General features: G+C 37.1%; 1 protein-coding gene across 1 annotated transcript in view; it reads right to left on the reverse strand.

The window, feature by feature from the left end:
* Positions 1-12,718, reverse strand: part of ARFGEF1 (ADP ribosylation factor guanine nucleotide exchange factor 1) — an 85,036-nt gene that overhangs the window by 21,470 nt on the left and 50,848 nt on the right. Inside the window, exons 14-22 of the mRNA XM_038129091.1 lie at positions 11,906-12,107; positions 10,873-10,984; positions 9,489-9,694; positions 9,303-9,387; positions 8,595-8,766; positions 7,254-7,405; positions 3,900-4,028; positions 666-824; positions 190-340 (exon numbers count right to left, since the gene is read on the reverse strand). Of these exons, the coding sequence (XP_037985019.1) occupies positions 190-340; positions 666-824; positions 3,900-4,028; positions 7,254-7,405; positions 8,595-8,766; positions 9,303-9,387; positions 9,489-9,694; positions 10,873-10,984; positions 11,906-12,107 (1,368 nt within the window). The remainder of the gene's footprint in view (positions 1-189; positions 341-665; positions 825-3,899; positions 4,029-7,253; positions 7,406-8,594; positions 8,767-9,302; positions 9,388-9,488; positions 9,695-10,872; positions 10,985-11,905; positions 12,108-12,718) is intronic.

Here is a 12,718-nt window from a genome sequence, read left to right on the forward strand (position 1 = left end):
TTCCACCCTAACAATAATAACAGAGCAAACTAAATATTCCAGAAATTGGAGTAAGTCTATTCAAAGCTTAAGTTTTACAAGGACTACTTCATAGTCTTTTGTCATAAACTCATAAAAACACAGAACAAACTTAAACAGTTCTCTGAACAAAACCAGTTAAATGAAATACTTCGTATCTGCATCACTTACCCAGTCCCAGCCCCACAAATTCATCAGGTGCCTGATCTTTTGTTCCAGTAAAAGAACCTTCCCTGCCACGGACTGTCCCTGAGATGTAGCGAGGTTTTACTCCAGTTCCTATTAACTGTGCCAGTTCAAGCTGACTGATGCATTTCAGAATCTATTCCAGAGAATAAAGAAGTTGTTTACCCACAATAAGCAGTTTGAAATAGTATAAAGCAAGTAAAGATCTTTAGGAAAAAAAAAAATCCAATACCTGAGGTCAAAAAATCTGGTTTTTTTTTGTCTAAAATGAATATAAATTTAAATAGTACTGGATTAGTCTCTCTCAGTTTTATTTCTCATTTACACATATTTTGCTACTTTAATAAGTATACCTGCAGCACTTATCTAAACCCCACTGTGTTTATGCACAAACAAGCACACTACTGTGTTGAAAATCAGTGAACATTCTTTCTTACAGTTTAAGTACAAATGACTTGTACCTCATGCCAGGAATTTCCTAAATAGTTTCCATCTGTATGAGCCACGGTGATGAGAGTTTTAATGGTGTCAATGTTCTTCTGCTTCATTTCAGTAATACCAGAACTCACTGTAAGCAACGTAAATCTTGCTAACGCTTGAACATAGGCATCTCTTTCAAGCTACAAGTGGGAAGGAAAGAAACAGAAGTCTCATAAATATTTTTGCCATTTCTTGTTCTTACTACAATCTGCATCATTTAATCAACTATACAATCCACCTTTCTCTTCCTAGAACTGAATTTCCAAAGCATAGTGAAAATATCTCAAGTTCTTCACCAGTAAGAAGCAATCTGTGGGATGAAATTGAGTTCCCTCTATTCAGGAACATGAAGTGTAATGTCTGACAGCAGACAACACCTAAGATGTGTTTAGGTTTCTGGCTAGTCTTTTTTTGGGGAAAACAGTACTCTATTTCAGAAGAAATGCTGCTACTTAGCTAAGTTTTCAATAGTCCTGTACTATACTCCGAGCTACTCCGAAAATGCTGCCTTAGCAGATTCACTGAAGCTTTAGCATTTTTTTTGTCAACAAAATTAAAAAAATGTATCTACAAGGCCCATTATGCCAATTCTTGTGGAATTGCTCAAAACCTATTTGATCTAATCCACACCATTTGGAGCACCTCAGAAGCTTCTGAAGCAAGTGTCATGGGTAAACAGCAAGTGACCAAAATCTAGACAGATCTCACAGAAGAAAATTCCACCCAATTTTTATGTGTATGGTATCTATAACCAACAAAGGGAACTCCTCAGATCTCACATGAACCAATTACAATGGTAAAAAGGGGATTACATTTGAGCCCACAATTGCATTTTATTCTCCTGTTGTGTATAAACTGAAGGCTATAAAGTTAAATGGTTGTACACCAGATAAACACATGACAATTATGAAATATATTTAACTGCTTGGATATTTAGAGCTATTTAAAGTAAAAAAATCATTGAGCACAGAAAACAACCAAATATTAAAAAAACAAACCCAGGAAGAATGGGATTCCACAGAGAAAACACTAACACCACAAGAGTGGGCTATGGCAGAAGTGACAGACTGCTACTGAGCCACTGACAACAGAATAGCTGCCACATTCAAACCCAAACATTACTGCAGGGCATGCTGGCAAAGGCAAAGAAAATGATAGAGAAGCACAGTAAAAGGAAGTCTCAAAGAAAGAGTACCAAGCAATGAAGCTTCAGAGTCTACAAACTGCGTATTTTCCATAAAAACAAAACTTTTCAGTCCTACTCATTCATGCAGGTATTCCCCCCTACCCCCTTTTTCTAAGCCAGCACAGTAGAAGACAAACAACTAAACAATGTGTCCATCACCCAGAACTTTAAACTTGATGATATAAGTAGATTAAGTGCATCCTTTTGATGCATATCTTTTCTCAGATGCTTAAAGACAAAAGTCAGACTGTGTGACAAGTCTAAGATTAAAAGTATAAATAATTAAAACCAGAATCTATAATAGAGGTTTTAGAGGTAAACTGTATTATGCACTTTGGAAATTTTCTTAAAATTAAAGGAATGCAGGTCCCTCCATTATCTCTCAAGATGTGTAAATGTTAACTCTTAACAGACACCAATCTTAATTTCTGTACATTTACACAATGAAAATTGGAAAGTTGCCATCACTGGTTAAGCACATAAGGAAAAGCTTCATTCCAACAGAAAAGATCCTTAAACCAGTTCAAGTACCGATGTGCCAGTCTCCTTCAAACCATCAGAGCTATCTGGTGTCTGCAGTCAGACAACAGCCCACCTAACCAAGACCCTGTGAACTGGAATCATTCTGTAATACTGAAATCATCATCAAACTGTTTTTAATTTTATCAACAAAACTGAATTTCCACAGAAAATCAAGAAGTAATAATGCTTATATTGAAAATGCAAAAGCAACACCTCCCATTTTCTGAAATTTAAAAAGTTGTTTTTGGAACACCACCAATTCAATCATGTCCCAAACCAATGGAAGGGTACAACTGAATCATAGGGACCTTGGAGCAAACATGTCCTTGCCCTCCCCAGCAAGGCTGACCACTGCAGCACTGGGAGCTGAACTCTGCAGCTGCTGAAATTGGTATTGGTACCAGTTCCACTTCTGCAGCTTAGAAACAAAAGTAACTGGAGTGTGTTTCACTGAACACCTGCAGGCTCCAGGGAAGGCTTTGTTAATCAAATTTTTAAGTCTTTTCAGCTCTGGAGCAGGTGGTCATGTAGAAATTAGGTAGAAAAACAGAGGAAAGAAACCTCACATGATCTCAAATGGCTTTTTTAAGCAGCTGTATCATAGGTACCAATGTGCTTTTCCACATCAGCGGTATAAAGTTATCTAACTTGCTAAATACAAATACAAGGGTAGAAGGAAGGAAAGCATTCCGTATTGTATCATAGTTCAAGATCTTCTATTTAGTCTTATACAGCTGGTTTTTGGGTTGGTGTGTGTTCTCTTCGTAAGCATTTTCAACATACACATGAAATAACACAAAGCCAAGCATACGGATTTCGCCGGTCCCTCTCTTCAGCCATGTCTATAACAGACTTATGGCAGACCAGTGCTCCACTTATTAACTAATAATCTACAATAACATAATTGTACCTTCCCAACCAATGGTTTCTAAATAGAAAAACAAAAGCCAAAAAAAGCCCAAGTTAAATCACCAAACCCCTCTGGAGCCACAGAGTCTGGCATTCTTGGCATTGCACTTCATGCAAGATCCATTCATTCATTACATCGGGAATGCCATTTTCAGTGCCATAACTGTAAAAGGGTATCCATTTATAGACGTATTGGATTAATATAATCTCTCTGAAGTTGAGAACAATATTTCCAATACAGTTCACAGAGATACTATTTTACAGGACACAGAGACTCATTTTATAAAACAACACAACACATCTAAACAGCTTTGTAACAATGCTAGGAATAAAATACTTTGACCTAAAAGTAGTCAATTTCTAGGGAAACAAACATTCAGTGCAGAGGCACTGAAGCACTTACCACAAAACACCAGGAAAAATAAAGGTCACTTCATGTACACTTCCCAGTCAAATATCAGATGAAATAGTAATGTCAGAAGCAGGCAGCCTCTCTATCTATTGCAGTGCACAACTTCAGCAGCAAGGACACTTAGAATCCCACTAACATCTTGCTAGTACATAAATCAAAGTATTGTCTCAATCTTACATTTTTTACCTGAATGTTGAAAATGCAAGCAATCCGGATTGCACAACGTATACCCTCCAAACAAAGAGAGGCAACTTCGGTGTCATCACAGTCCTGCAGACCCACACTGAATGCAGCCAGGAAAGGTGTCCATGCCAACTGCAATGTATGCAAAGCAAGTGTTATATTATCAGCAATTGCTGGTACTTGAGGGGAATGTTATAGTTTCACCATCTTGCTGAAGTGTAAATTCCATTCTTAACTTACATAATCAACCTTGAAACTGTCTTTTGACAAAAAGGAAAGAGAATATACAGACATGAAACACATAATAGCAAAAAAGTGTGGTTAGAATAGACATGAGATACAGAATGAGGCAGAAGTAATGCACAGTTGAGCTCCCCTCAAAAGCATTTGTCCTCTGCCTCAGCAACAAACACACAGCCATCTTCAGATAGTTGTAAAAAACAAATCCTAAAGCTATGTCAATTAGATGTCTGTTAGTTTTAGCATTCCCAGGATGACTTTCATCTTTGCACATTGAAAAATAGAGTAAACAGTTACTGTAAGAACCAACACACCATATAACAGATTTATAATGAAAAGTATATGCTTAAGTAAGACTAGCTTATCCTGATAACACCAGAAAAAACAACAACAAAAAAAGGAGGGTAGTAAAAAAACTTTATTAATCACACTAAAATATGGTAAGCTAACAACAACAACATAATACAGGACATGACTCTTGCCTTATCTTTCTACTACTAATTTTGTTACCCTTTTCCCTCCATCTTTTTGCACCTAAGCCACTACTGATGTTTCCCATTCCTCTTGCCTTAGGTAGCACTGAGTACTGCAAGAGAGACCACATAGTCTTTTCCTTGTGGTCAAGGTTCCCTCTCCCAAAGGCAGAAAAAACAGTGAGAAGATGTAGAGCATCCTGCTGTAGCTACACAGAGTAATGGAGAGGAAACACCATGGAACCCAGAAGGATTTTAGAAATCGTTTTACCTGAAGTCATCCCAGATGAAATACAAAGTCAATGGGCACAGCAAGGAGCAATAGATTTCGTACTTAATTTCATAATAGAATGATGCACCACAGAACTTTGGTTTCATTTAAGCCAGCAGCTCCAAAAGCACTACCTTCAAAAAGCATTTAATGCTTGCACATACCAAACTGTAACTGTAGGACAGTATTAAAGCCTTTGGATGCATTCACAGATTCAGGATTTAATTCCCTATTGTATCACCTTTAAAGGTCCCTTCCAACCCAAACTATTCTATAATTTTATGTTCAGAAATGTATGTTTTTTCCCAATGCCTTTCTAATTTTCCCTGTTATTGTAACCACAACTAATCTTAAAAAAATCACAAAACTGAAATAATTTCTTAAAAATGATTTAATGGTCTGTATACTGTGCTTTGTAACTAGATGTATGCTGTTATTTGTAGGCTGTTTTGTTAATACAGGTGAAAATCAAGCCTCAAAACCAGTCAGTCAATTCTGGGCTGCTTAGATGGGTGCATAAAGTGAATATTTGCTGTTTTAAAAATGCAGCCAATGCATCTGTAAACACAGTTACAATGATTAATTTCATGTGGACATCAATGGGTGAGATACCCAGAAATTTGTAAATCTTTATTGAAAATTTAAGTCTAAATAAAAAATGTGAAATTAGGTATTCAAATGCCACAGTTCTCATTTGTTTTTGAGAAGAGGGCCCTCTGGTCAATACATTACACTACCGTCCTCAGTACTTTAATTAGTTTATGAATATCCTCAAGTAAAGACTTCTTATTTTTTGCACCTTCATGAAACATGTTTAGGGTGTTAATTTAACCAGGGTGCTTCATATTTTGCTCCTTTGAAAATGAACTTTGAAAATACACTTTTCAGACAATAAAGGGTAGGAAGTATTACGGCTGGTATCTTGAAGAAAAATCACACTATGAATTTTACAGATGCCTGCATGTGAATTATTTAATTTCAGCCTTCAGGAAGTCAGCAGAGAGAAAAGTATAGTAAATCTCTGCTATGTGACACCTTGAACAGCTTAAAAGTAAATTTTTAACAAGGTCTGTGCTTAGTGTTCCTCCCTACAGATCAAATACTATGCTATTTTTTTAAATAAGGTGACAAAAAACTTGCAATTTTCCCTCATAGATGGCAATCTTACACAGAGATCCTCAGTGTGCCCAGGTGGCCAAGAAGGCCAACGGCATCCTGGCTTGTGCCAGCAAGTGCGGCCAGCAGGACCAGGGCAGTGCTCTGTACTCAGCACTGGTGAGGCCACACTTTGCATCCTGTGCTCAGTTGTGGGCCCCCTCTTCAAGAAAGGCACGGAGGTGCTGGAGTGAGTCCAGAGAAGGACAATGGAGCTGGTCAAAGAGGTGGGAGTTGGTCTCTTCTCCCAAGTAACAAGGGAAAGGATGAGAGCGAGTAGCCTCAAGTTGCACCAGGAGAGGTTTAGATTGAATGTTAGGAAAAATTCCTTCACAGATGCAGTTGACCAAAGTTGGAACAAGTTGCTCAAGGAAACAGTGCAGGCACGAACCCCGGAAGTATTTAGCAGACATGTAAATGCAGCACTTCAGGTCATGGCTCAGTGGTGGACTTGGCAGCACTGGGTTAACAGCAGGATTCAAAGCTTTTAAGAGTCTATTTAAACCTAAATGTTTCTGTGCTTTTTGGGCCTGGAGCTCCACCTAACCTCACAGCACATTCCCCCAGGGAACCATTTGTTTATTCAGTGGTAGTAGTCTGAGACTTCACTTCCCTGGAGCAGGTCACAAAGGGGTCATGTGAACATCATGACTTGAACAAGGGCACAAACACGAGTACACTAAAGCCCTAAAAATTTATCTCAATGGCAGATGACTGCTGTTAGGTATGCCAGAGACCACATCCAAGAGCACACTGAGGCATCCCACACTACTCAATATACTCTATCTGTGAATCTGAATCACTGCTACGGAAAAGGCATTTGGGATGCAGACAGCTTTGCACTTACACAAGAGCAGACAGGTGCTTAGAATAATAGTTTAATACAGCTCCAGCTTCCTCTCCTACACTGGACCAGAGCCCTAGCTTTCTAAAGTATTAATTTGCAACAGAGAACATTAGATAAATGATTTTTACTGATAATTGCTGCATTGCCTTGAAATGATTTCTCTATCAGCATAGAAACTTCTTAAATTCCAGGGTAAATGAAACTAGATTAGAAGACTCAAAATCCTCTCTTTCCTGTAGCAAGTTAAATAACTCACCAAATGAGCAAAGCACAGCAGATGCAAATCCTTAGTATTTCCAATAAATCCTGTCAGTCGGCATTTTGTATTAAGAAACTGAAATTCTACATGATTATCTAAACATGTATCTCACCTTAAACATGGGTCTCACATGCTCCAGGTGTGTTGCACTGGTAAAAGGGGCCTGAACGTGGCTCACTGCCTCCATAAGAGCTTTAGCTGTTTTAGCCATTTGTTCCATTTCCAAGTTATACAGGAGTCTTCTCTGCTTCTCACTAGCAACACCTGCAAACACAATTTTTTCTCTCATTTGTGCATCTTTAGCAATGGTGTCTTTAGCAATATAATAATTTTACATTTTCCATTAAGTACAATATTCAGATGCATTTTTGTGTTATCTTTACTTTCAGAAATTATCACACCAGCCTTCTCATATTTCTTTTACAATATAGATAAAATTTAAGGCAAACTTGTATTTGAAATGCAAACTATTTTTAAACCTTTACAGAATTTTAAGATTTGAACAACAGAAATTTCTTCCCCATCACCTCACCTGACAGCATAAATATCACACCAACTAAGTTAAATTCAAAATGAAGAGGTATTTCATAGGAATCTATCAGCAGAGAAAATAACAATAAAAATAACTGGACACCCTTTTTCAGTGTGAGAACTACATTAAACCTTTTCATTTCCATAACAGAACCTCCGTCTCATGAAGACAGTGAAATCCAAGTAGCATGTAATAATCATCTCTTTTTAAAATGGACAATAAAACATTATGTTAAGTGAATGAATACTGAAACAAGAGTATTTCTTTTTTTCAGATGTAAATTTCCTGCAAGAAATATGTTCATAAGGCTAACCTAGGACTTAAGTTATACAAATATGTTGGGAAAAAGTTAAATCACTCCTAATGTTCTCTGTAGAAAAGCTAGAATGAGTAGCATCTCAATCTTCACATTACGCAAAACACGAAAGGTTTTTCTGTTATCTGAGAAGGGAAAGAATAATTAATAAAGTGCATGAATTAGGGCCCTAAGAATCAAATATTGCAAAATATTCGAAGACAGACTGGTTATTGCAGGAAATCACACCAGTTACTTAAGAAAAAGAAGACACACAAAGTGTGTGTGTTCTGCTCTGTACCTATTGGCAATCGTGTAGCTTCACAGTGCCCTCCAATTTCCCTGTGCTGCTGCTCAACAGCAACACCTGCCCCCTCCATGGTCAATGCTGATTGCCAGGAATTCAGATGCAAAGGCAAGTGAAAATAAGCAGTACTATATAATGCAGATTTGAGGCTAGCATCACGCATTTATGTTAAAAAGAAAAGGATATGAAATTAGAAGCTAGGACTTCTGAGTAAGTTAAGTGAGTGGTGTTTGCTTCATTCAACTCCCGTTTCAAGGGTTGGCTCTTCAGTTTCATGAAGAGAAAGAGCTTCAAGAAAGCTAGCACTGCCACTACTTACTTTGTTTACTGGATTTTGTGGGTATTGTTAATTCTTTTGTTTCTTTCATTGAAATCTTCTTTCCAGCTATTTCATTATAGATAGCAGACAAATATTCTTCAGGGAGATCTTTACTGTCATTGATACCTCTATTCATTTTAATATACTGTTCTTTTGTCATTTTATTCTTAACCTGAAATGCAGAAAGTAGCTGTAAATATCAACAAATGAGGCAAGCTTATTAGTTACAATGCTCCCTATAAAACTGCCCAGCCCACGAGAAGTTACCATCGAGGATAAACCTGCTGATTCAGAAGACATTTTAAAGTATTCAACACATCCAAGACTACACTGTCAAATCTACAACCTGCCTCAAAGTCATGAGGACATTCCAACACTCAAACTTTTGGTAGGATCCACAGATCAAATGAATGTCAAATCAGACGTACATTAAAAAAAAAGGGAAAAAATGCTTATTCTTGTCATACAGATCAAACTATCTATTATACAGAAATCTACCTTACAGAAAGGCCTAACCAAAAAAACTTCAAAACCTCAACACCCCTGAAACATTATACTATTACTTAAAAGATGCATGAATGTACACTACCTAACTTCTTACATGCATACTGGTGTTAAACTGGACATCAAGCTTTTACAACTACATTGTCACAAAGCCTGAAAGTTACATGCCTATGAATTAAACAGATATTTATTCCAGCAACATACCTGTGGACTGTGAAGATCTGTTGTCAACATGATAATTGAGTAAGCTAAAACATATGCAGTATCTGCACTAGCAAAAAGAGTTTGCCTGAAGGCAAAAAAGGAGAGAAAGAATAGCAAATTTAATTTATTACGATTTTTTACCAATTGCTCAGCTTTCCAAAGTTCTGAAGAAGAAGTGTATCTTACCCTTGGTTACATTCTAAGTATCTAGCAGCAAATTTCTCCATTAAGCGATCAATTTTTTGAGCTTCTCCTGGTAGACGAAATCCTTCTAGAAACATGCGCAGAGCTGAAACGAAATCCTTTCCCGAAAAGTCGTGTTGGTCTACATATGCATACATGACTTCTTTGTTAAATTTATCATTGTCTCCCAGGAACTCCCCAACCTGAGTCTAAAATAAGAGTAGAAAAGACAAACTAGTGCCTTTATATTTGAAAAATAAATAACAACAGTCAAATGCTGTACAAAAAGAGGTGTGTATTGCAGTTAACTGAGACATAGTCCTGCTTCTCCTCTATTGTCTGAAGCAAAACATTTTGGCCAGATATTCCATCATAATGCTCTTACATGCTCGCATGTATCTGCCTTCACTCTTCCTTCTCTGCTTTTACTCACATGCCATTTGTTTGTTAGATGAATTCCACATGTGTACAAGACAAAGTCAGTATTACTAATGATTGTTCTCTGCTATAATGATATTTGTAGTTAAGAAACTTATTACAAGAATGAAAAACTCACTAAACTCAACTTTGAGATCAGTACTCTCGGGGACAAACAGATGCAAGGGATGCCCAAATAAAAAAAGCTGGTACTCAAAATACATCTGAGTTGATCTCTGTCAACACAACACAGTACAATGAAAAAGAGCATGCATTCAGATAAAGATGCCTGGATATGTAAACTGAGGTTAAAAAAGAGTTTTAATATCTGATTTTAAGCATTAAAACTGAAATTTGTGAATTCAGCCACAGTTGCAAACATGGGCACCAATGGGTGTGCCCTTTATGCATAATGGTGAGAGCTGCTGTTTCAGGAAGTTAGCTTTCTCATGACAATATTAACATGAGATATTCCCACCCAGACATTGCAGGACTCTTCCAAGTCCAGCAACGGCTGCTAGCTGAAAACAAAATCAAAGAGCTAATTTCAATTAACTAACTTTCCTCTGGGGGCAGAAAAAAGTGCTTTTAATGTTGTTGCACCACATTATTATTTTCACCATCTCTGAAGGAGAGATACTTCTGGCAGTTCACTAAAGTATACAGGATTTACTAAATTGCTTCAAGCTATACAAACAACTAAGTACAAGTTTTGAGTCGGCTCAATAGGTCAGTCTCTTGCTTTGCACCTTGCTGCACTACAGGATGCATAAAGCACAGGGTAGAGCTCTACTGCACCCTCCAACTCAAATTCCTTGAACTTACAAATTTTAAAAGAGAGAGAGAGAAGTTGCCTTTTCTTCATTCCACAATAATGTGTTACACACTCTAAACACTATCGGCTGATTTGCAATTAGTACAAACACATCAGCATGAGCACAGACAACCATCAGGAAAACAGTTTCCTTACTGAATCTAATCTTTCCTCTTGATGCAGGAATTGAGCAATATCTTCAGGCGTAGTGCCAAGCATTCCTTGTTCTTGCAGGTACTGAATCCCCCTCTTTGGTTTCTTGTTGAATCTGTACAATGAAGAGCAAGATGAAATGAGAGTTAATCCTTTTACCCATGCAAAAAGCTGTATCAGCCGAAGTAAAGAAATTCAGACATTTCAGATAAGATGCTGAAAAATCTACATATTAGGTATTTTTCCTTTGTCAAATTGCACATTAGATAGGAATGAGCCATTTCCATTTACTCTGGCACTCATGAAGAAAAAATATTCCACAAAGACAGTAAAATCTTGAAAAGAATAATTATGCTGTTGATTTTTATCTTAATCTGTATGAAACAATCAACAAATCCATTAGTTGCCTGTAAAAATGGAAACATACAAAACACAGAACCAGGAAACTGAAAGAAACTGAAGCCCTGAAGGACTAAAGCATATTCATGCAGGGTCCCAGAACTATGTGACAGGAAACTTTCATTTTTGCATAAAACTGACCTCACTGAAGAGATTAAGGTGACAAAGATAAAATCACATGGAAGATTCACATCAGACTGCACTGAGAAATTACACTATCCTCCAGTTCTAATTATGACAAGTTAATTAATCATAAGGACTCCTCAGCATAAGCATTTATGCATTTTCACCAGTAACATGTACATTAAAACGGGTCACATTCAAATCATCATGAGTTCAATGTTATTTTTATCCAAATATAAAAACCTTATTTTTAGACAAGCAGGTCTGGAGAAAAAAGAACAAACATTCAGAGTACTCATCTTCTAGCTGTGAGGAATTAGGTTAACACAAAACACTGTTGACAGGCTCCAAAGGGGACACCATTCAGCACTCTTTCACCAGAGGAAGTGCTGTTACATCCAGAGTTTTTTTCCTAACACAAGATGAGTATCTATGAGGAGAAGGAAGAAAAACCCAGGAATCTTCATAGCTCCAAAAGAATCCACCCTCCCATGGGTGATAAAAGGGCACTCACAAGTCAATTCCTTGTTCTATTATTTCCTTTTGCTGCTTTAGGACTTCAAACTGCTCTGGGTTGTCAGTGCCAGACATCTGTGTGCTGTAACTGCCAATTCCTGATGAAGCAGTAGAATCCAAAGAATTTAAGCTTCCATATCTGTTAATTGTCTCGGGGTGTTTGGTTTCACTGCTGTCCTGTTCTGTGGGTTTTTCCTGGCCTATAAAGCGGAAAGGGTTACATATATCCAAAATACATACAGTGAAAAGAAATAAAAATCACTACAACATATCAAGGAGAATTCTGTCAGTTCATCACATACTGAAATTTAAGTATTAAATTAAAACTATAATTTCAGGCACTTGGGAAAGAAACCCCAACACCTCAGAAAACCAACTACAGCTTTAATATTTTTTTTTTCAAATCCAGTGCCACTTTTAACCTGGAGCAACTATTCTAAGTTTTTGAAACACAGTGTCTGAAAGAATTTAAGCATGCCCAGGAGCTGGTGCTCTCAGTTCACAAAGACAGCCATGCTAACCACTCCTAGAGAGTGCACTACTTCACCTACCAACTTGAAGTGCTTAATCTGAAAATTCTGGCATAACCTTAGGTTGGATGAAAACAAGATTAAAACAAGTAATTATTTAGTTACTTCATGGCTTACAACATTCAAACTTCTACAGCTATGTAAGTAAATAAGTAATTTTTTAAATAACCAGTAAATAAGTAAAAAAAATGCTCTCTATTCAGCTTGCTTTAGCAGTTGTTCAATCAATATGAAATTACATAAAAATTAGGGGAGCTTCAAAGAAAGTTTTGAGGCACTTT

Source organism: Motacilla alba, chromosome 2 (assembly GCF_015832195.1).
Source record: "Motacilla alba alba isolate MOTALB_02 chromosome 2, Motacilla_alba_V1.0_pri, whole genome shotgun sequence".
In the NCBI taxonomy this organism is placed as follows: Eukaryota; Metazoa; Chordata; class Aves; order Passeriformes; family Motacillidae; genus Motacilla; species Motacilla alba.